The 24,337-nt window shown below is 42.4% G+C and overlaps 1 protein-coding gene across 32 annotated transcripts in view; it reads right to left on the reverse strand.

Annotated features, from left to right (window-relative positions):
- Positions 1 to 12,580: 12,580 nt before the first annotated feature.
- Positions 12,581 to 24,337, reverse strand: part of LOC138826163 (sorbin and SH3 domain-containing protein 1) — a 238,335-nt gene continuing 226,578 nt past the window's right edge. For 12 of the 32 annotated variants that reach the window (XM_070021271.1, XM_070021275.1, XM_070021272.1 and 9 more), the window contains 4 exons: positions 22,801 to 22,860; positions 22,022 to 22,209; positions 18,859 to 18,971; positions 12,581 to 15,837 (listed from right to left, as the gene is read on the reverse strand). In XM_070021271.1, coding sequence (XP_069877372.1) covers positions 15,770 to 15,837; positions 18,859 to 18,971; positions 22,022 to 22,209; positions 22,801 to 22,860 — 429 coding nt within the window. In that variant the 3' untranslated portion in view covers positions 12,581 to 15,769. The remainder of the gene's footprint in view (positions 15,838 to 18,858; positions 18,972 to 22,021; positions 22,210 to 22,800; positions 22,861 to 24,337) is intronic. The other 20 variants (XM_070021283.1, XM_070021281.1, XM_070021288.1 and 17 more) reach the window with 3 other exon arrangements.

The following is a 24,337-nucleotide window of genomic DNA, read 5'->3' on the forward strand; positions in this document are numbered from 1 at the left end:
CTACTGAAAGCTCTGGCGAATGTGGGTCACAGTGCTTCCCCTGTCCCCAAAGAATCGGTGCCAGTACCTGCAGTAGCTCACGGCCAATGCCAGTGGCAAGATTTGCTTTCCCTCTTTCCGTAAAAAGAAACTCAGACACCCTCCGCCCCAAACAAACATATCTTTGCCCAATGGTTACTGCTCCCAGATTTGCTTGTCCTTTGCCCACCTGGCATCCCACAGAGAAGGGAGAGTGCCTGAGGCAGTGCCAGCACCTGGGTGGAGAACTGAACTGCAGGTTCTTTTCTCCTCTTTGCTGCTGTCAAGATATTTCATGGGGAAATCTTGAAGTGGCCCCTTGGGATTGGGCACCACTCCGATTCCCGTTGCAAGGAGCATGCTCAGTGGCACTGCTAGCCTTTGCAACATTTGGGTGCCACGACACCCAGATTGCTGAGGTCTCCTCCTGGCTGGGGACACTGTAAGGAATGAGCTGGCAGGTCAAGGCCAGCTCTGAGCTTAGTGGAGGAATTGAGGAGCCAGCTCCAGGCCCACACGACACTGCCAGCCTGCCTCTTGGTTCTCCTTTATACAACTTGGACAGGTGGCACCAGTGTTTTCAAATGCAGAAACAAGGCTTGGACACTACTCCCTCTCTATTTCTGATTATCAAAAGAGAAGCAATTTATTAAACAGTGTCTATGAGTTTGAGTATGTGCTAAGTACTTTACATATATGAATGCATTTCCTGGGGCTAGAAACCTAGGAATGGAGATGAAGGGGGAGAAGCTATAAGATCTGGGGGACAGGGAAAGGAAGGTTATTTAGATTCCTAGATCCCAGAAAGCCTCTGCAGTCTACAATTTACAGAGGCCCAAAGGACAGAACTCCCTGATCCTCTGGCAGGTACGCCCAAGGCCCAAGATGTCAGCAACACAATTAGACAGGGTCTTCTGGAGGCCTTTTGAACTTTTGTCCTTGAATGAAGCAGAACTTAAGCTTTAAAAGTATGGGCAAGAGGCGGGCACTGGTGGCTCAAGCCTGTAGTCCTGCTACTGAGGAGACTGAGATCTGCCAGCCTAGGCAGAAAAGTCGGTGAGACTCTTATCTCCAGTTAATCACAGAAAAAGCCAGAAGTGGAGCTGTGGCTCAAGTGGTAGAGCACTAGCCCTAAGCAAAAGAAGCTCGGGGACAGTGCCCCAAGCCCAGAGTTCCAACCCCGGGACCAGAAAAGAAAAAAAGATATGGACAAAAAAAAAAAAAAAAGATAGCAAGGCCATTCAGAGTAACAGAAACAAATGACCAAAGTAGTAAATGGGGTGGAAGACAATTTAGTAGAATATCATATATCATACTGGGTAACCGCAAGCTGGAAAGTTTGATGGGAGGACTCTGAATGCCAGTGATGAGGTGTAGTGTGCATATTTCTTTTAGTCCCATTTCATTCCACTCATCCATGCTTTTTCTGTGACTCCATCCTCCTGGGCCAAATCCATTTCCTCTTGTGTTGGCCTATGCTGCTGGCCTGGTCTGGCCATAGCTGATACGGAAGCTGACTATTTATAGCATTTGAGGACAGATAGAGTGGCAGAACAAGTTTCCATGACGCCAGGGCTCTTGGAGGGTGGCTTCCTCTCTGCTGGTCCTTCCCCCACCCTGTTTCCATATTTTCTCCTATGACTTCCAAAATTCTGCTTCTCTGTGTCATCCCTTAGGTAGCATCAATGTGGCTACCAGTGGGAACAGAGCCAGAGACCATCTAGTTAGTGGTAACAAGGCTGACTCCAAGTACCAGACTGTCCAGGCTGGGGAAAGAGACCAACCATCACCAAAGGTGATGTGGGCCTGAGGTTCTCTTCTCCCACCCCCAGGCCTAGCCACCTAACCTCTTGCCTTCAATCACACCTACTGACTACCTGAGGTTATGAACTCTTCCAGAGGGAAGGAAGACAGGATACAAACCACTAAGTTCTGAGAGTAGAAGAGGGCAGGGAAAAACAATTAAAATGAGAAACACATAGACCTTAGCTACAGATTGGATTTGTAAAACAGCAAATAGAGAACCTGTCATTTGTAAGTTGTGAAGGCCTTCCAAGTCAGCCTTTTAGGACTACTTTTTTGTCCATCAATCAATTCTCAATTATTTATTGAGCATTTTTCATTTGTAATGCTCTGCCTATGCACTAGAAAATCAACAAACAGCAAATGAGACAAAACTGTCCTTCCTTTTTACAACAAAAAAAATAAAAAAAAACCAAAACTACCAAACAAAATTATCACCTCTAATAGACAATTCATAGAAACTTGTAGAAATTTGAATACAGGGGCTGGGAAGGTGGCTCAGTGGTAGAGCACTTGCCTTGCATTCATGAGGCCCTGGGTTCGATTCCTCAGCCCCACATAAGCAAAAAAGAAAAAAGCCGGAAGTGGCACTGTGGCTCAAGTGGTAGAGTGCTAGCCTTGAGCTGAAGAGCTGAGGGACAGCGCCCAGGCCCAGAGTTCAGGCCCCACGACCAGACCCCCCCCAAAAAATTGAATACAAACTGGGTATAAAAAGTATAAAGAGGGGCTGGGAAGGTGGCTCAGTGGTAGAGCACTTGCCTTGCATGCTCGAGGACCTGGGTTCGATTCCTCAGCACCACATAAGCAAAAAAGAAAAAAGCCGGAAGTGGCACTGTGGCTCAAGTGGTAGAGTGCTAGCCTTGAGCTGAAGAGCTGAGGGACAGCGCCTAGGCCCAGAGTTCAGGCCCCACGAACGGACCCAAAAAAAAAAAAAAAAGTATAAAGACAGCGCTACTCACAAGACAACATGTTGGAAATGAACTTTACATCTTTGGGGAGGGCATTGGCAGGGAGAAAAAATGAGAGAAAAATGAGGGAGGGGATAATAATGTTTGACAAAAAAACCTACCTTATGTATGTAACTGTAACCCCTCTGTACATCACCTTGACAATCGATTAAAGTTTTTTAAAAAACTGTCCTTCCTCGTGGGGTTTACATTGTAGTGTATTCGAAAAACAATTAATCTATATGTATATTTTGTGTAGGTGTGTTTATGTAGATGTGTATATGTGTTGCTCCCAAAAGCCTAGAAGCAAAAATCACTCCAGTGTCCAGATGTTGGTTTCTAAATAAAAGGGAAATAGAACTCAGAGTAAGTCCAAGGCTATGGTGGGATGTCTTCAAGATGACTGCAGTAACTCACAAACCAAGACAGTGCTCAAAAAAGTGATAGGATCACACACAACAAAGGAAACAGAAGTCTGCTTAAAAGGATTCCCACAGACAACTGTAGCATAACTTGAACACTAAAATGTAACTCAATGGAAATTATAATCCACTAGGGAAAAAAAAGAATCCACAAGTCCATACAGATTGAATGTGGATGGGTGGATAGATGGATTAGAAGAGAGAGTTCTTGCTTATAGTAGATTTTGAATGCCAACTGGTAAATGTAGAGGGAATATAGACGTTTCTAAAATATCATTTTTTCAACTTTCAGAGAAAAGGTAAGAATTATCACTGGGTACAACATGTGAGGTGAGACTGGTTAAGGACAGGATGCTGGTGTGGTCTCAGCGTATTGTTTATTAGATGCAAGGGGAAAATAATGGTATTTGTCTTAGTCTATTCAGGGTGCTGTAACAAAAAGTCCACAGATTATGTAGTTTATTTAAAAATAGATACTGATTTCTCATATTATGAAGGGTGTAAAGTCCAGGAACTGGCAGCAATAGATGACACCTGTGTGCAGTGTCTTCACATGCTGACAAGGACAAACAACCTCGCTTGGGCTTCTTGGATAAAGGCGTAAATCCCATTATAACCCCGTAATAATGTGAGTCCTTGTGATCTAATCACTTCTCAAAGCAAGTGCCCATTTTAATATCATCACCTTGGGGTAGGCTTCAGTATATGAATTTCGGGGGCACACATTCTCTCTGCCCTAGTCAGTTCCTGCTGTAATAATAGGGCATTTGAGGTTTAAAATCAAAGTGCCAGCAGGTTGCATATCCGATGAGGTTTGCTTTCTGCTTTAATACAGTGCTTAACTACTCTGTTCCCTGGAAAGGAGGAATGCTAAGTCTTCACATGCCAACAGGGCAAGAAAACAGAAGTCTTTTTTTTTTTGTCGGTTGTAGGGCTTGAACTCTGGGCTTCGTTGCTATCCCTGAGCATTTCAGCTCAAGGCAAGTGCTCTACCACTTGAGCCACAGCACCACTTCCTGTTTTCTAGTGGTTAATTGAAGATAAGAGTTTTACAGACTTTTTTGTCTGGGCTGGCTTTGAACCGTGATCCTCAGATCTCAGCCTCCTCAGTAGCTAGGATTACAGGCGTGAGCCACCAGCACCCAGCCAGAAGTCTTTTTATAAGAACCATATCCCAGTTCTTAGAGGGTAGCTTGCTCTCTGCTGGGTCCCTCCCTCACCCCTATGACTTCCAAAACTCTGCTTCTCTTGTGTCATCTCTCGGGTAGAGGTAAGCTGGTGGCTCACACCTCTAATCCTAGCTACTTAGAAGGCTGAGATCTGAGGATCACAGTTTAAAGCCAGCCTGGACTGGAAAGTCTGTGAGATTCTTATCTCCAACTAACCACCAACCAAATGGCAGAAGTGGAGTTATGGCTCCAAGTGGTAGAGCACTAGCCTTGAGAGAGAAAAAAAAAAAGCTCAGGGACAGGGCCCACACTTTGAGTTCAAGCTCCAGGACCATTGTCGCGCACACAGGCATGTGCACACACACACAAACACACACACACACATATACACACACACACTGCACAACAGAGCAGTTCTACCTACTCAACTCATAAAGGATCTACTTCTTAACATCATCACATTGGCACTTATGCTTACACATCTGAATTTTGGAAGGGATACATTCAAACCCAAACAGACCTATCAGGTAAAAATTAACATCACAAGCGAGGGACAGAAGTTCTTGTGATTCAGATATGACACCCTCAGTACAGAACATTTTATATGAAGCCTTCCATTCCAGAATGCAAAATCTATACCCAATCATAAGAAACAGGAGATAAATAAAACTGAAACTGTGTGAGGGAAAGGCTGACACTGACCAAAAAGAGAAGTACTCATTACCTCCTTGACTTACATAACTGTAATCCCTCTGAACAGCACTTTTCTATAACAATTTAAAAATTAAAATATAAATAAAAATTAATGGGGGGCAACATTCTTCCAAAAGGCAAAGTTCTAAGGCAAACGCTGTGGAAATGTTTAAAATTAAAGAAAAGTTAAAACATATGTAATATTTGATGCTGAACCTGAATCCTGGCTAGGTGGAAATGCTACAAAAGGCATTTATTGGGTCAATTGACAAAATTGGATACAGATAATAAAGTATCCTATCACTAATAAATCTGTGTGGTAACAGGACTGTGATCATGTAAAAGAATATCCCTAACCATTAGGAAATACACATTGAAGTATGTAGGGATAAAGAGGATGTATGTGTGCAACTTATTCTCAAACGTTTGAGAAGTAAAGTTACGTGTAGCTGGATGTGGTCATACATGCTTGCAATCCTAGCACTCAGGAAGTGGAGACAAGAAAATCAAGAGTTCAAGTTAAGCCTGAACTATGAAACAAGAGCTATCACAAGACCTATATGTTAGGGTTGGGTTAGAGTCAAGGAGCAAATGAAGCAAGTGGAATTAAATGTTAACAGTAGTGAGTTTGGGTAAAAGATACATGGATGCACTGTTTTTCTGGATGTAACTTTTTGTCATCTTTAATTTACAAATATACCTTTTTTTAAAAAAAGAAGAGATGATGTGGTATGATAGATGTGTTAAGTTCTATGGGGGGAAACAGCAAAGTTATTCATGTCAGATGAGCAGAGATGTCAGGGAAATTTTCTTTCTGCAGGAGTGTAATTTGAGTAAAGACCCAAGCAAGGTGTGCTCGATCTGTGCAGATATCTGCAGGTAGAGTGTTCCAGGCAGGAGAAACAGTAAACTCAAAGATGGAAACAAAGCTGGCCTGGTAAATTTCCCCCACAAGGAGGGCAGTGGGATGGAACTTAGCCAGGAGACGATGTCAGAAATGACAGCCTGTCTGGCGGTGCCTAAGGAGGCATTTGAGAATGAGAGACGGAGAGAAGCTACGAGGACTTTGTGCCGAGGATTAACACGATATGACATGTCTCAACACTCTGATTGCTGTGTTGAAAATGGATGGATGGGGAGTTAGGAAACCCAAGCAGGGGAGCAGTAAGTGGACTGTGGTAATATCTAGGTGAGAGGTGATCACTGGCTTGCACCCAGCATGGGGGCTGAGGCTTCTGAGCCTCCCTTGGATTCTGGCTGTGTTTTAAAGCATTTGCTGATGGATAGGAGGTGAGGCCCAGGAGGCATGTGCAGGATGACTCAGAGTCTTTGGCTTGGAAAGCAGCTTCAAGCTGGAATTGCCATTAACTGAAATGAGGAGTAGCCTTTGGGAGAAGCAGCTTTGTGAGAGTATGGGTGCTGAGGAATTCCAGAAAGATCATTAACTGTCAGATACTGGGTAGATATATTTTCAGTGACGATGTGGAATGAGTGAATGGTTGTAGATAAGAATCTGGGTGTAGGGGAGATTTTAAAGATGTGAGAGGGGATGGGGGACTCCATAGTGGGGAGAGATTAAGGTCCAAAGATTGGGCCTGGGAAATGTGGAGCAATTCACTAATGGACTGAGAAGGAGCCTGGAGGTAGCTTGGGAGCCGTGGAATCCTGGAATCTGAGTAAAGAATGTACGTGACAAGGAAGGAGTGATCTTCTGGTGAAGTCAACTGCTGCTGAAAAGTCACAGAAGTCAAGAACTGAGAATCAATCACAGGATTCACTTGGGACCCTGAAAAGCCCTATTGGACTGGTCTCAAGAGGAACTGAGAAGAGAAACGTCCCACACAAACAAGCATCGGGAATAAAAGAGCTTTTTAACTGAAAAGGGGCCTAGCTTCTCTGCCGGTCATGGCAAATTAGCTATATTATGTAGGGACACCTCATTGTTTTTTGGTAAACTTGGCACCTTTGTTCCTCCTGTCTCTGCCTGACCCTGCAACTGGGCTGGCCCTTCCTTCAATGGGGATGTAAGCTCAACTTCCAGTCTATCCTTTGTCTTAAAAGTTGTATTTTTTTTAAATCCTCCCAGAATCCTCCCTTTTGCTTGCCTCATCTGGACTTTTTCTCCTGTAATTTCCTGCACGAGTTCTCTAGCTCTATACTAACTGCTCCCACCTTTCCATTTCATGCTCTCTTCCTGTTTCCCAATGCCTTATATTAATGAACCTCTCTTTATTCCTTTAGAATCTTTTCAAAAATATTTAAGTCCCTTTATCTTCAACTGGACTGGCATCTCTGACTTGCCTGTCATTTTTTTAAAAATTCATTAAGTTTAATATAACATGTATATTAAAACTGAATCTGAGTGAAACCTATGCTAGTCTTAGAAGAAATCATAAAAGTAAATATTATATTGTGTGCTAGGCAATAGGTTGCCTTTTGTGTGTGTGTGTGTCGGTTGTGGGACTTGAACTTTAGACCTGGGCACTGCCTTCAGCTCTTTCGCTCAATTGCCTGTCATTTTGTGAGTGGGAAGATTTCAGAAGATACTACCATTGAAGGGGGTGTCAGATGATGACATTTTTCAACACAGGAAAGTTCAGCCCCAAATTTTTGAAGGAACAGCTAACAGGTCTGGTCAGTCCCTAGTCGAATGATAAATATAAATATGTTGAAATGTTTAAGTACAGCGTATCTTTAACCTAACTATCCCATTACTAGGACTTTATCTAAAGAGAGAGAAAAAAGTAGTCATTCAAGATACTAAAGATATTCACTAGAGAATTCTCCACAATTACAAAATATTGGACACCTCTCAAATGTCACTAACAGAGTCTTTCTAAGCATACTGTGGCGCAACTACACTTTGGAATAACATGTAATCATCAGAATGAAGAGGCGGAGATCAATAGGAGTAACAAGATACTGATACACTATGTGAAAAAAAAGCAGATGTACACATACAGCCTTTATATATGTAGGAGACTTATGGAAACTAGAGGATGACAGCAGTAATGATGCACATTTACCCAATAGTTTGCATCTGCTGATACCGGAGTGAAAGTTCTGGAAGAGCAGCAGAGCTGTGTACCAGGCTGGACTCAAGTATCATGTGATCATTCAGAACTTCCTTTCTTATGTTGTTGCATCTATGGGTTTACCTTCAGCTTTGTTGAATATGGTAGTCACCCCATTATCTGTGCTTCCACTCCCCAGTGTATCAGTTACCTAGTCAAGATGAGGGTGTTCAATATGGGTATTCTGAAGGAGATTACATTCACAAAACATTTATTATAGTGTCTTCGTTATAATGATCTAATTCCTTAGTTATAGTGAATTTCTCTGTGCCTGACTTTTAAACTTTTTAAAATTATTTTAATTTTATTGTCAAGGCAATTTACAGAGGGGTTACAGTTACATAAGTAGTGAGTACGTTTCTTGTTAAACTTGTTACCCCCTTCCTCATTTTTCTCCCACTTTCCATCCCCTTCAATCCTCCCCCCTCCCCGCAGTTTTATTGTTACTTTACATAAGTTATACAGAAAGAAATTTCATTTTTATATTTCCACATTTATGATATATACCAATCAATCTCACCTCTATTACTCTCCCTTCTTCTACCCCTCCTCCCCAACACAATTGTAACCATGTTCATTGTTCTATTTTCATAGTTGCAAATAATCTATTTCACTCATAGTCAACTTCATTCATTCTTCTTGGCAGCTCACTGCCCCCCTTCCCTCTAGTACTGACTGTCCATTTCTTTTACTGTCCCCACGAGCCTATTGATCAACAGCTTTTGTTGTTCTTTGTGCCATTTTCATATATGCAATGTATTACAAGATTATTTGCCCTCTATATTTCTTTTTCCCCTACCCTTTCCTCTTCTCCTCCTAAGTAGTCTCTTGTATAAATTTCTATTTGTTACATTTATGTGTATATAGGAAGAAAATATCATATAGATAGGAATAGACCTATCTACCAAGCTGGTGCATCTACTGATGGTCGTGGCATGTGTCCCACACAGATTAAAGGAAGTCTGTTGTCTTTTCAATTCAGACCATTTTCTCACCTAATTCAATCCACAAATTACCTGACTGGAGTGATGACTTCTTTCTCCAGTCCTGAAATGGCCTGGCTAAATGAGCCAGCTTTGATTTCTACATGCTAAGACTTGTCCAATATACCCATATACAATGCATCCAAACACTGTTGTTCCTTTTCAGAACAGACCTGGTATTTTTAGCTAAGAGTTGTGCTATTCCCTTGTGGTCACATTGGCTTCATCCACAGAATGAACATCACCCTCTACTTGTTCTTCTCAAGACCTTGGCTAGCAGACTTTCGGCACAACAAAGATGAAGGAGGTTGAATATGGTCAAAATAGATTGTTTGTGGCCTGCACTCAGCCACATTGAAGTTAAATTGGACATTAGTGTTTCATTTTCCAAAGTTCGCTCCAATCGCTCTCTCTAAATTGAGGGGTCTATTCACTTTCTTATCTCGTTTCCTTCTCACCTTTATATCGCAGTAATTCCCTCTCATCTCCATTCCAAAAGGTTCTGGTAAGGCTGTCCAACAGTCCTCCTTTGACCAAAGTGCCTGGTCCAGGCAAGCATAAAACCCAGGTGGCATTTTCCAGAGTCAGGAATTCTTTTTAGGAAAGCCAAATTGGAAGGCCATTTTGCCTGCAGAATCTAGAGTCAGAGAACTGGAAATGAAGCTGCGGCCTGGTTCCCCATTGCTTGCCCTCAGTGGGTGAAAATGGAGCCAAATAAGACCAACAGAGCCAAAAATAAGATAAATACAGACAGAAAGCTTGAGTTTCTGGATCTGCTCCTGCCTGATGCTATTTCTAACTCCCTTCAATATATCTCTACAAATGCTAGTAGTGTTGCGTTTCTACCACTTAATCATTGCAAGGATGAGTCTTTGGGCCATAATTACATTGTGAGGAATCCACTCCCTGAAGGAACGTGTGTTGGGAGGGAAGAAAGTGCTGAGAGAGTTCGAGAAACTGGATTGATTGAGAAGGAGCTCAGCCAGAGCCAAAGAACAGCATTTCATGGAAGCTGACAATGGAGTTGTTTTATTTGGGAGGTGGGAAACACTTCTGTGGACTTCCTGGGAGGATAATTTGGTGCTTTTAATAAAGCAACTTGACTTGTCCTGCTTTTGGAGCCAACAGTCTGACAAAAAGCAGCACTATTTGCTGTGGTAGAGGCTGGCGATAATCTCACCTATTTGGCATCGAACAGTCTCCAAGTTCTGTTGAGGGAAAGAAGTGTAAGACTATGTAGAGAATTTGTTTTGAGATTGGTGTGTTTAGAATGTACAGAAAGGCCAGCTCAGAGGACCGCACATAGGAGAGTCAGCAAGGACCTCTGTGGGAAAGGACTTAATGACAAGAACTTTCAATTCTTATGTCTGTACAAACCAGCTTAAATTGAAATTAATTTCTGATGTTTCTGTTGCCATAAAAATGGCATGTTTCCTTCTTCATTAGCATAAAGTACTCCCAGTTCTCAACTGGGCATGATGGTGTATACTTGTAAGCCCAGTTAAAGCATAACTGGGGGAGGCTAAGGCTGAAGATATATGAGTTCAAGGTTAGTTTAAGCTATCTAGTGAGATCCTGTCACAAAAAGTAATAAAGTTTTTCTTTTTCTAAATTCTAGATCCTTAGGCCTTAGGGATTTGCTCACTCTTTCACTTGATTATTTGATTTTCAAAGGGACTGAGACCCATTGAGCACTGTTTTTGGAACAAAAGGAATACCCTCAGAGATACTATAGGATAGCTTAGAAGAAGACAAATATCAAGTAGGGTTTATGCAGAAACAGAAGCATAGAATGTACCAGGCAAACTGTAGGCTCCTACTTTGTGCAAAGTAGTTAAGCATCATTGAGCAGACAACAGGAAGACCTAGAGGAAGGGAGGAAAGAAGCCAGGCAACTCCAAACACATGGAATAGTAAGCTTAAAGCCCAAAAGCTGAAGTGTGTTTGATGAGTCTGACACCACAGGGGAGCCTGAGGGCTGGAACAAGCAATGACAAACTAGCACATCAGTCAGATAATGAACTTGAGTCCACTCTATTGCAAGAAGAAACGTGTAGAGTTTTAGACCGATGATAAAATGATGAATCTGGTTGCTCTGTCAAGACTGGTGGAGATAAGACAAGAAAAAGATAGAAGCAGGGAGACCAGAATGATCTAGGTGAGAAGAAATGGTTTTGACTATGATGGCACAAGTGGCTGGCTGCTACACACAGTCTTGAGCAATTTGCTGGATGGGATGGAGATATCAGAGAAAGGTTGGCAGTACCCAAGATGCAGGTCTCAGGATGAAGATCAACAGATGTCAGAAGACAACCCCACTCCCAGGTCCATCAGAGGCCTAAGTCCACCCAGCTGCCCAGAGGCAGTGTGGCAAACTGTGCTTAGTCAGAGGAGGTGCAGGTCTGAACAGGGAGAGAAGATGGAGGCTTGGGGTTTTCTCTTTGTGGATAGCCCTATGCTCCATGGGCAGCAGATCATACCCATTGGCAGCCATGAAATGCCAGGGGGAATGGATGCTGAGTGCCTAGATACAACTGACTTGGGGTAAAACAAATAACCCACTATAGCAAGAGAAATTTCACAGGCACATTTAATGATTTCAAAAGTTCATGTATTATGTCCCCCTTTTTTGGGGGGTGGGGGTGAGGTAGTACTAGGTCTTGACCTCAGGGCCTGGCACTGTCCCTTATCTGCTTCACACAAGGCCTACACTTTATCACTTGAGCCACAGCTCCACTTCCAGCTTTTTGCTGGACATGAGTCACACAGACATTCCTGCCCAGGCTAGCCTCAAGACACAATCCTCAGTTCTCAGCCTCCCACATAGCCATAAGAGTGAGCCACTGGCACCAGGCTTTTCCTTCATGTGTTTGTTTGATTGTTTTTTGTTGGTTGTGGGCTTAAACTCAGGCCCTGGTTGATGTCCTTGAACCTTTTTGTGCTCAAGGAAGCATTCTACCACTTGAACCTTAGCACCACTTCCAACTTTTTCTGAGTAGTTGGTTAGAGGTAAGTCTCATAAACTTTCCTGCCCAGGCTGGCTTCAAACCATGATCTTCAGACCTCAGCCTCCTGAGTAGCTAGGATAACAGATGTGAGCCATGGTGCCCAGCTTCCCTCATGATTTGAGGAACAAATTAGAACCTCCCTCCCTCCCTCTCTCTTTCTCCTTCCTTCCTTCTCTCCGTCCCTCTACCCCCCCCCCCACGTTTTATTAAGCTTTTAAAGACGTGCATTATTTTTGTTATCAGAACAAATAATATATTGTAGAAAGAAAGGCAAGATGATCAACAGTACCCAATTTAGACAGAGCCAATGAATAAGAGAAAGAAGTGGTGTTCAAGAATGGCGGCGGGGGGGCGGGGGAGGGTGGTCAGAATATGAGCAACTGAGAACAGACCATGAGAAACTGAAGCATGACCCGAAGTCTCACTTGGGAAACTTGACAAAGGAAGGAATGGCAAGAACATATGCCACACAATTCTTAATAAAGTTTATTAAATAATATGTACAGCAAAGGTAGTAATTTAACACATCTATTTATCAAATCAATCCACTGCAGTAAAGAAAAATAAATGAACAGAAAAATCCGTGCCTGCAGAGTACATGCACTCAGTGTGAAAATTTAAATGGCAATGCTTTAAATTAATTGGTTATATATAATGTCAGTTCTCTCAGAATATGATCTTTTTTGGTAGTAGTCTATTCTAGCAACAGGATTTAATTCTACTGCAGAACTGCAAAAAAAAAAAAAAAGTTTTTTTAAACTGCAACTGAAATAATAGTTACCTTCTCTTTCCAGAAGAATTATTATTGTAAATGTGAACAGTTTCCAATGGCAAATTTGCTAAAAGTGAATACTTTGAAATTCCTTCATTTAAATAAAAATGCAAAACAAAACCCCTCTGTGACTCCCTTATTTTACTCCCTTCTGTTCAAATTTTTAAAACTTTTTCTATACAAGGTAGGTACATGGACTATACAAAGTTAAATATACATATTTACACTCCCAGTTCTCGAGCATATGAATTTTTTTTCCTTTTACTGATCCCAGAGAGACTGCAAAAGATATGTAGTTTGGGGCTAGCCTTTACCTGGAAGCATGGCTAATATATCAAAACCTGTTGCAAGGCATGTCACCAGGTAGTTACACTTGCTATTAATAAACCTGTATAAACATTTCAGCATAAAAAATAGGTAATTTATGTTACTAAATGTCTGAAGACAAAAGAGTAATTGGGAACCTGTGTTCCCTGTTTTTTCACACAGAGTCATAGGAAACTGAGGGGATGTGAATTTTAACATGTGATTTTATTAAAGAAGAGCAAGTTGGCAAGGCAACCCCTGTATTTGGGGAGAGAGACAGACGCTGCGTGAAGCTGGCATCAGATGCAAAGGTGGCTTTACAAGTTGGTTTTACTTTCTAGCTGTATTTAAAGAGGTGTTCAAAATTACCTATTAATCAAGAAGCACCCCTCCAAAAAAGTTAAATAAGATTTCATTATTAATGGTTTGTGTTTAAGAAAGACCAAGAAACACAGCCAATATAAGGATTACATTCCAAATGGGGAGAAACGCTGCTGGGCAAAATGCATGCACATATGCATTTTTACTATATTCCTTCAGAGACAAAAGTAAAAAAATCAGGCTCTGTGCTCTGGGATGGGGGAGCAGAGCTTCCAAAGCTATAGGTCATACAGTCATGGGGTCCTAGAAAAAAATCAAGAAGCTTCGTTCTACCATAAAACCTTCTGCCCCTGAAGTCCACAAACACACACACTTTTCCCTTGGGATTAAGGCTCCAATTTGTCCTAGTTCCAAACAAATGTCTCTAGAGAAGAGGCAACACATTCTTCTTATCAGCCATTTACACTTCAGTGCAAATCAGTCAGGAGTAATTTTTTTTTCTTGAAAGCCTCCTTGAAAGGTTAGGGAGAAAGTGAGGGTACTGAGGCTGATTGGCAGGTGGTGGGAAGCTGGTGGGATCTTAAGATGAGTGTCTGGGACAACCACTGAGGCAGAGGTACTAAAGACAAGTTTTATCTACTTGGAAAAGATTCCAGATTTTGGGACAGTGGTCCTGGGGTAATTCTGAGCTAGCTGCAGAGAGCCAGGGTTCCAGTATACACCCCTACCACTTAGAATTGCTACTCCTATTTGTCACCTTGGAAGTGGATTTGTGGGGAGGATGAGAGTTTGGAGACTCTGGAAAAAGTTCCAAGTATTTCCAGCCAGAATGACTCCCAGTGTAAAGTTCTCTCAGCATCCTCTTTCAGAAGTGAGGTATGGAGACAGAAATACCATGACACCTTCCAGGGTCCCTCCAGGGGAAACTCATCTCTTCTCTCAAACTTCCTTAGCACGTATCGCAATCTCTCTTTGCAGTCAGTTTATTTTTTCTGTCTCCCCACTCACCTCCAGTTCCTGGTGGGCAGAAAATGGGGCGCCTCTATCTCTGTGTCACTGAAAAGTCTAACAGAGAAGCTAATAAAACATCTTTATCACAGCTGCGTCAGAGTAGTGGTGAAGCAGCCATGCGGCCCAGAGGTTCCCTCCTCAGATGCAGCCTCCACACAGGGCAGACTTCTGGTCACTGCTGCTTGTGGAAAGTTGCTGCTTATACTCAAGCCACTGATCCACACCTTGGGAAGCCTCTGCAGGTGCATGAAGAATACTCACAACCTGGAGGTGCCAACATGTTGAGTGGTCCTTGAAGTCTTCTGGGGATTTGGGGGGGGGGGAATTGGAAACCTGGCATCTCTTTTCAGCCCAGGGCCTCATGGGTAGACCAGTAACCAGAGCATGTCACTGCATGTTAAATAAACTCTAGATGTCATTCTGGGATTCCTGTGAAAATGGGTCTAGCAATCCCAGACTTTCCCAGCCAAACCCAAGCCAGAAAAGAAAGTTTACTATAGGGCTCAGGTAAATGCAGCTGCCCTACCCTAAAGGCAGCTGTTTATAAAGCCAGAGAGATATGGGAAAGGAATAAGCTAAGCACTGCCAGTGGCCTCCGAGGTGGCAGGGCTTCTTGACTTAAGTCGCTTGGAAATACAAACCTAACCAATTGGCCTTGACCATCTGCTCCCCAATCTCAGCACAAACCTCATGGGGGCATAGTCAAGGGTAATGCAGGCTCAACACCAAGGTGCCTGGTTTGCCTCCATTTCCTTACCTGGACCTCAGCAGGTCCAATGGCAAAGGGGGGCAGTCTCTGTTTAGCAGACAGTCTCAATTTAGTCCAGGGCAGCGAGTGATAGAGGATGGGGCAGTCAGTGGGTGCCCAGGCTTGGGGTCTCCAGAACATGGCTAGGGATCTACTTGCCTAGTTCCCTAAGGGTTATTCTAGGCTCAAGGACCCCTTTGAGATGACAGTAGATAGAGAGGAAGGGGAGGGGAAGAGAAAGCTGGAGTTGTTCCAGAAGTAGGTAAGTAAATCTGATTTGCCTCAATTCATTTTGCTCAGCACACGGTTCAGCCCTGATACACAGTAAGCTCAGACTTGAGTTTTAATTGTCACACTTCTCTGTTCCTTTTGTTTTTACTTCTTAAGTTTATCCACTGCATTCATCTTCCTACCAACTTAACTTTTAAATAAAGACCAGTTCATGAATTATGCTTCATCCTCAATAAAAATAATTTCTATGGTTATCAGTCTTCTTATAGATATAAAGGTTTTACATAGTTGCCTGGAAAAGTACCAAACTGCCTTGTTCTTCTTGAAGTACCTATAAAAAACAAACAAAAAAAACAGGAGTGAGAAGACCCAGACACTGAGATCTTCAGCAAATATCCCTTGATAACAATCCTGCTGTTTATAAAATTATATACTCTCCAAAGCACTTTCCCCTAGCTTATCTCAGGCCACAAAATGAGGGGAAATAAGGCATTTCTACGATTCTCCCTTTTCAGTGGTAGAACCCAGCCTTGGAGAGCATAAAGGACACTTCTGAGGTCCTTCTGCTTAACAAGTATCAGAGGCAGAATCTACCCAGTGAGTCTTCTGATTTCCTGCCCATTGTTCTCACCAATACTTCTTATTTTGGAAGAACTAGCACATAAAGCCAACATAAAAGGACACCTTGGATAACTGTAGGATCTCTAACAGCCCGTCACTGTGACTGCCTATGCAAGGGAAAGCCTGGGCTTAAGGGTCCCACTAAGCCATCTGGGAACAAAGCCCTTCTTAGACTTCGCCTCATCTGGAACTTCTAGCCTAGAACTTTCCCTTGGAGTCACTCTACAGCAGGGTGGCTGAGATATATTGTACTATCACCATGTGTCATTAGAAGACATTCTAATTGGACCACTGCATCCGTGTCCTAATCAGCTCCCATTTGGCTCCAGAATCCTACTGAATATATCCCCTCACGTAGCCAAAGCTAGCAGATTGGGATTCTTGCCAAAGTGCTATTTCTAAAAGGCATCTAAGGAGGATAGTCAAGAAGGTTGCACAGAACGAGGATGGTGAGGCCCTGAGGTGGGAAGGAGCTCACCTGCACTTCTATACATAGCTAGTGTCTTCTTTACAGATGAGGGGAAAAAAATGACTTCTGGTGGACTACTGTGCTTGACCTTTGAATGTTAGGCCTATAAAAGACCCCAAACTTTGGGACAATGGTCTTGGGATCATTCTCACTGAGGTATTGAAGGAAATGAGCTGAGTGTTCCTAAATGTTGCTTCATGAACTAGAGTGTTCAAGGAAGACACCCATTCCAAATACTTCCTTTATCCAATGGCCTAGGGTGGCTCCATTACAGAACTGGTGTCCCTCCCCCACCCACTGAAAACAGAAATACTCCTAGAAGACTTTAGTGGCTAATGTATACAGGTGCTACACTTCCTCCCTCCCCTCTCCTTGTTGGACTTATGTGTGTATGCATGCATGCATGTATGTCTGTATGTATGTACGTATGTATGTATGAATGTATTTTTGGAGACAAGGTATTATGGGGCCCAGGAGGCTGGCCTTGAAATTGAAATCTGGCTGCCTCAGTCTGTCATGTGCTGAGTAGAGCTGTACTCTAATATGATAACCACATGTGATAACCAAGCAAGGGAAATATGGCTAGGCTGAAATGAGCTGAGCTCATTGGATACCAAAGACTTCATATGAAAAGCATTTAAATTTTATCACTAACAATTTTTATACTGGTTATCGGTTCAATGATAATGCTTTGAATGCATTGGATTTATAACATATATAGAATTTATTTCACTGGTTTCTTGTTATTTTAAGTTGGCCTCTAGAAAATTATAAATCTCACATGTGGTTTGCTGAGTGTTTCTATGAGGCTGTACTGCATTCAAATGGCCCGATTTCCCACATCTGATTCTCTTCTGAACAGAATCAGGGTAGTGGGGACTGTAGGCTTCTAGGGGACCTGGGAGGACAAATAACTTTTGATTCAGAAGCCACTGAAGCCAAGGAAAATCTTTCTGGCTTCCTGTTTATGCCAAGACTTGCTGGTCTCACTAGAATTTTTGACAACTTTTTTTTTTTTTCAGAGATAGGAAAGGAAAAGCTAGTTTTCAGAAAGAAAGGGGAAACTAAGGCAAAGAGTAAGTCAGTGTCTCCCAGTGTTGTATTCATATCTAAGCAGAAAGAACATATAGGCTTTGGGAAAGGGGAGTGGAGAATTTGAATCCTGGCTTCTGACATTGCTTCTTGGCTACTATTTGTGTGTGTATGTGCACGTATACTAAGGTTTGCTAATCCTAGGGCTTGAGCTCAGGGCCTGGGTGCTGTCTCTGAGCTTATATGCTCAAGGCTAGCACTCTAACACTTGAGCTCTACTTCTAGCTTTTTGGTGTTTAATTGGAGATATGAATCTCATGGGCTTTCTTACACAGGCCAGATCCTTAGATTTCAACCTCGTAAGTAGCTAGGATTACAGGCATGAACAACCAACTCCCTGCTCAGCTCTTACTTTTGTTTTTGGTCAGTCATGGGGCTTGAACTTAGGGCCTGGGCACTGTCTCTAAGCACCTTTGCTCTACCACTTCGAGGCACAGCACCACTTCCAGTTCTCTAGTGGTCAATTGGAGATACAAATTCCTACCCAGACTGGCTTCAAAGCTGAGTCCTCAGATCTCAGCCTTCTAAGTAGCTAGGATTATATGTATGAGCTACCAGTGCTCAGCTGCACTCACTTTTTGAGTATGAGGACAACAGTTGTCCTACATGACTACTTATATGAAAATGTCAATAAAAGCACATCAAACAGTGTCTGGGTTATAACAGAATCTCAATAAATGTTGATCTTTCTTTCCTCTTTTCATAAAGACAGTTCTTTATTATTGTTGAGTTTTTTTTTGTGTGTGTGTGTATTTGTGTGTTGGGGAGCCTCACATGATAAAGCAAATGCTCTATCATGGGTGTGGTAGCACACACTTCTAATCCCATCTACTTAATGATGGAGGCAGCAGGATCTTGAACCAGATACAAGTCCAGGTAAAGTTAGTGAGACTCTATCTCAAAAATAAAATAAGAAGAACAAAAGAGCTGGGGTTACTGGAGAACTAGCTCAAATGGTAGAACATTTATCTAGCATGTGTGATGCTCTGGGTTCAATCCCAAGTACCACCCACACATTTTTTTTTTAAAGCTCTACCACTTAGCAGTATCTCTTGGTTGTGGACCAGAGTTCGAGAATGCTATATTCTGTACAGAGAACACTGATGGTTCATCACACCTACTGCTTCCCTCCATGAGCATCTAGGACGAAAAGCACCATGAGAGTCTTACCAACAAACCATCCGTCGTCACATTTTTCCATGACATCAACGATATCCCCATCTCGGAGTTCCAACTCATCATCATTCTGTGGTATATAGCTATATAATGCTTGGTAGCTAAATCTATAAATGAGAAGCAAGAATATAAATGACTCACATGATAACAGGATTAAATAATGAGTTTTTTTTTTCTTCTGGTTCTGGGGCTTGAACTCTGTGCCTGAGGATGTCCCTGAGCTTCTTTTGCTCAAGGCTAGTGCTCTATCACTTGAGCTACTCATGCTATTTCTGGCTTTTTTGAGTACAGACTTTCCTGCCTGGGCTGGCTTTGAACCATGATCTCCAGGACTACAGGCATGAGCCACAGGCACCTGGCTAATAATGAGTTTTTAATCACATTTCTGTTAAACTAATATTTAAGAAATATTTCCCACTTATCAGTAAGGATAAAACTATTTCTTTTAAATACAATAGGAGTCATGGCAGAGTTTCTTGGCTCCTGAGCCCTCCTCTCATGTGTCCTCCTCTCACAACCAGGCCAAGACTGAGATAGAGGAGGTGACAGATAGAAAGGCCCCACCTCAGGGAGAATCAGACAGTCTCCAGGAGTATGAATATATGGGAGTCTGGAGAGAAAAGGGGGCTCTGTCCTGGCTTTTTGTGGTAGGCTGTGCATAGGTAGCTGTACAAGTTCCTTCTCCTCCTCTCATGGAGACAGAGATGGGGCTGACTGACCCTTGAGATGCTCTAGAGAGCCATTTGGTCAGTGACCACTACTGTCCCTGCCCACTCTGTTGGCATTCTGAGTTTGGGAACTTCTGCCTTGGTCCTGGAGCTTAGCAGGATAAAATATTTTGTCTACTTCTCTAATCATGTGACACTTGAGGAAATATGTTCATCATATAAATTAATTAGGGATGAGAGGAATGGAAATTCGTAACAAGCAAGACAATCAGTCCTCTAATTTTATTTGGTTACCATAGTCAGATTTTTTTTTTTTTGGTCTAGTATGCCTTACTACTTCTACTCTTTGCCTTTAAAGCAATCCAAGGCTTTTTCTTAAAATACGAGAACACATGTAGACTACTAAGGATAATCAGAAGTTATTTAATCCTAGAGGCATTATACTCTGGCTATATACATTGGAAAACATAAAGCATTTATGAAACAGGTAGATGATAGAGGCAGAAAAATAAATGAAAAGCACATATGTATTCTCTGTCTAGTAAAACCATCTTGAGTGCTTTAAGACCCCTGAAAGCTTTCTGCCTCTCCCCCCACCGCCCAATCCCAGTGATGACTGACTAAGATTTTCTTTCTTTTCTTTTTTAAAATTTACTCACTGTTTGGCCTTAGGCATTTGGTCTGTGCTAATCTTTGTTCTGATTATAGCAATTTCATTGATACTACTTTGTCATCAAGGCAAGGCTTTGTTTTTATTTATTCCTTAAACAGATGCTAAAGGGGCACCTACTATGTGCCAACTTTACAATTCTTTGTACTTATTACTTTGAAATACAACACTAACAGCAGAATTTTTAAAGTGAAACTATCATTTGCCATTTCTAAGCATGTCAACGACTCCCTGTATGTAGCTAAGAGAGACCAGAAACAAACATGTGGTCTGTTTCCAGAAACAGGAGGTTCATGCTGTTCTGCTAAAACTATAGGGACAGCTTCCTTTACACATTTCTCTAAGTGTCCTGGTACTTTGTGGATTCTGCTACCGGAATGGAGGTATCTACTGCGGAATTGAGAAAGGCAAACAGATTTCCAGCTGTAATGCATCTGTGTTTGTCTGCTCTTTCCTATCCAACTTGGTTCCTACAGCTGGCTGCCCAACATATGTCCTTGCTAACATCTTAATGTATCTTGTCACCTTAATTTCTACTGTGTCTGCTTGTCAGTTTTCAGACAGTGAACACTGGCTGGAGAGAATCTGAACCTTGGAGGCCTGCGTATAGATTCACTAAGCTCTAATTTTGGATGAGCCTCTTATGGCTTTAGGACTCTGTCCCATGGAGTCCTTTCTCCACCACCTTTGCCAGTTTTGGTGCCCTACTCTCAATGGAGTGCTCCTTGCTCTGTCTTTACTTCTGAAGATTAAGCTGCTAGGGCAATAATTGAATCTTTCCCTCCAGATTTGGGCTTCTATGTCTCCATTCACCTTTCTGACCCTATTCCATATTCAAGGGTCCCTTATCCTGGTCATGTGGAGCATCTTTCGCTGGGTTTACATTGTTCAGCTCTGTTACCTCTGGCTCCTCAGGTACAAACATGCCCAAGTCCTAGTTCTTTCCCCAATAATCCTTGATCTATAGCACCCCTCCCCGTTTATTCCTCAGTCCTTCCTAGTGGAACATCTGTCTCAGAAGTCGACAATGACTTTTCCAGTGGCCAGAGAGGCAGCCCAGTGGCTATTGTTCATTTCCTAGTCCTGGCCAGACGTTCCCACTTTAGAAACCGACAGTGGAAGCCAGGCACCGGTGTTCACACTTATAATCCTAGCTACTTAAGAGATAGAAAACTGAGGATTGCAGTTCCAAGCCAGTCTGGGCAGGAAAGTCCAGAGGACTGTCATCTCCATTTAACTAGCAAAATGCCAGAAGTGGAGCTGTAGCTCAAGTGGTAGAACACTGGCTTTTTCCCTCTAGACTAGGACTCTACCACTTGAGCCAAACCTCCACTTTCAACTTTTTGCTAGTTAATTGGAGATAAGGGCCTTACAGATTTTTCTGCACCAGATGGCTTCAGACCATGATCATCATATCTCAGCCTCCTGAGTAGCTAGGCTTATAGCCATGAGCCAAAAGTGCCCTGCTCAATACATTTGTGAATGAACTAGTCAACCTGTCCATTCATTTCTGCTCAAAATTAACTGCTCTTTCTTCTGTGTTCCTTACAACACTAGAGATGAAACCCACCAGCCTAGCTCTCACTTTTAGTTTTAACTCTACCTGCCTCTTTCTCCTAGTAGTTCATAGCATTCTTTATTTGCCTACCACCTGTCTTCACAGTCGCTTAAAATAGATATCCTTAAAAAAGTAAGAAGTGATTCACTCATTCCCCTCCAAGTGGCTGTCCCAAAGGTCAGTCCATGATCCGCTTTCTAAGGTCATAAGCCCAAAGTCCACCAGGAAATGTAAGAAGCAAAGTTAGCCAACTATACTTACAAATCTTGTGAGGTTTGACTCCTGTCTGGGGCGACTCTTCGCTGCTGGGCTTGAGGTTGCTGAGAAATGATTAAAGATGATTTGTCAGAAGGGGATACCTTGTGATGTAAGTCAAGGGGATGAGAGACAGTGCTGCAGTAATGAACAGATTTCTCAGCAATGTTTATGATCTCATTGCAAACTGCTTCCTGTGAGGTGGCCCCAGGATATCCAGAAACCCCCATAAAACAGTCAATGTGGGGACAAAAAAAAAAAACAAAAAGGAAGAGAGGAAGAGATGTAACATTCCAGACGAAGCACATTAAGTCCAAGGAAAAAACAGAGTTGAAGATCCAAGTTAAAAAAAGAGATTCCAGTAGTGGAGTGCAGGAGGGATCCAGGCGAAAGCATGGAAAAACAGGTAAGATATAGAAGAATTTGGGATTTAGTATGAATATTAAAAATAAAAAGGCAGCAGCATAAAAGCCTGTAATTAGTGAATATCTGTTACAAAGGGAATAATCTCAGGATTGAAATGCAAGTATGTATCCCCAGTCATGCATTAATAAATTAATACATTAATTTAATCCCACATGTAGGCAAATTGGAAAAATTGTCTCGAAATCCCTCTGCTTCTTCAGAAGGGAGAGAGGGTGGCCGAACACCTGGCTCTACTACAATAGCCATGGAATCTTGTACATCACGGCTCTGTGTGTCTCCCAGGCATTAGTTTGGTCTAGACTTGAGCCAGTAAGGATTCTCTTTAGGAAAACTACAGTCTTAGTCAACAGGCATCTTACCACATAGTTCTTTTCAGATTCTGTGAGATCAGGTCCTGCTCTCAATGAATGATGAGAAGGCTGTGATCACCAAGCAAATCATAAGGGAGACATTTTTAGCAGATGTCATGTTTGGAAGGATTCAAAATAAAAGCATGAGCAAGTACACGTACCACACCATTGCACTCAGATGACACCGGATACTCACGGCCTGTGGCCACTGAGTTTCCACGTGAGAAACTCACACAACATGTTGGATGCACAGGAGAAAATGCAGATGTAACAGAGTTAGAAGCAAGCATTCAGGCAATGAAATGAAAACTTGGAAATATGGCTGCAGTAAAAGAATGAACAACATAGGATCACCAGATTGGCAGGAGAGACACATGACAGGGCTGTCTTTAGGAGCAGATATGCCCTCTCCATATGTGTACAGTATGTGTACTGTTCCCCTGTCTCAGCTAACCATCTCTGAAGAAGGGAACTAGTATCAGTTTTTGTTGCCTGAGGGCCAATGATAGAATTGGCTCATAAACTTAAGTCTGCTACATTTGGGTACTTAGTTGTAAATGCATAATACTTTTGACATATTCCTGAGGAATAAAGTCTCAGACAAGTTCACTGTTCTAGAAATAGCTTCACATGACATACTCTAGTGATGTATAAAACAAGTTCAGAGGGCTCATAGGGCAGAGCTTGCTTTCAGAAACAGATATAGATAGAGGTGATTGTCCCTAGTCCCTCATTAGCCCCAGAACCATGTGTTGATATAGAGACAGGTATAATCAAGACATTCTTCTGAGTGGGCCTCCCATTGTAGAAGGCCAGGCCCCTACTGGAAAAGTTTCCACCAGAGGACTCAATTCCAAACTCTAATTAGTTTCTCTGAATAAACATCTAAAAAGTCATCCAGGTGAAATGTAATAACTTCAATAGGTCCTGTATGACCAATTTCCATTCCAGCCATCACTTCCCTGCTCTTGTCCTTCAAGTTTTCCATTCCCCCCTTTCAACTACAGTCACTCAAACCATTCTCCTTGAATTCTGGCAGTAGTGAAGGAGAAGACAGAACTGAAGGGCCATTTCATGCTCTTTCTACAATGTCTCAGAATCTGTAGACCTGTGCCAGGTAGATGGAAGCCAGCGTCATAGGCTTTCTGAAGAATGAAAGGAACCTTGGGTGCCTTGATGGCAAAATAGACAGACTATCATTTGACTGACAGAAGGAATAACCTAAAAGTGAACATGTCCAACAAAAGTGGCTGCCCAAAGGAATGAGTTTCTGTCACAGCAGATGTTGGAGCTGAGGCTGCAGTTGCTATTGACTGTCAGTAGTTGGGGTTCTATAGATAACTATGTTTCAAGGGCAAACATAGGTAGGTATCATCCAGGACCCAGCTAAGTGCAGATTCTCACTTGCTTCAACTGAGGTAGGGCAGATTACATTTCTAATTGGTGCTAATGCTGCTGGTTCTCAGCCTAACTTTTTGAACCACAGTACTAGATAGATACTGATTGCCTCTTTAGTACCTTTTTTACCATACTCAAAACAGAAGAA

The sequence above is a fragment of the Dipodomys merriami genome, unplaced genomic scaffold (genome assembly GCF_024711535.1).
Source record: "Dipodomys merriami isolate MVZ:Mamm:240054 unplaced genomic scaffold, mDipMer1.0.p SCAF_14, whole genome shotgun sequence".
NCBI lineage: Eukaryota > Metazoa > Chordata > Mammalia > Rodentia > Heteromyidae > Dipodomys > Dipodomys merriami.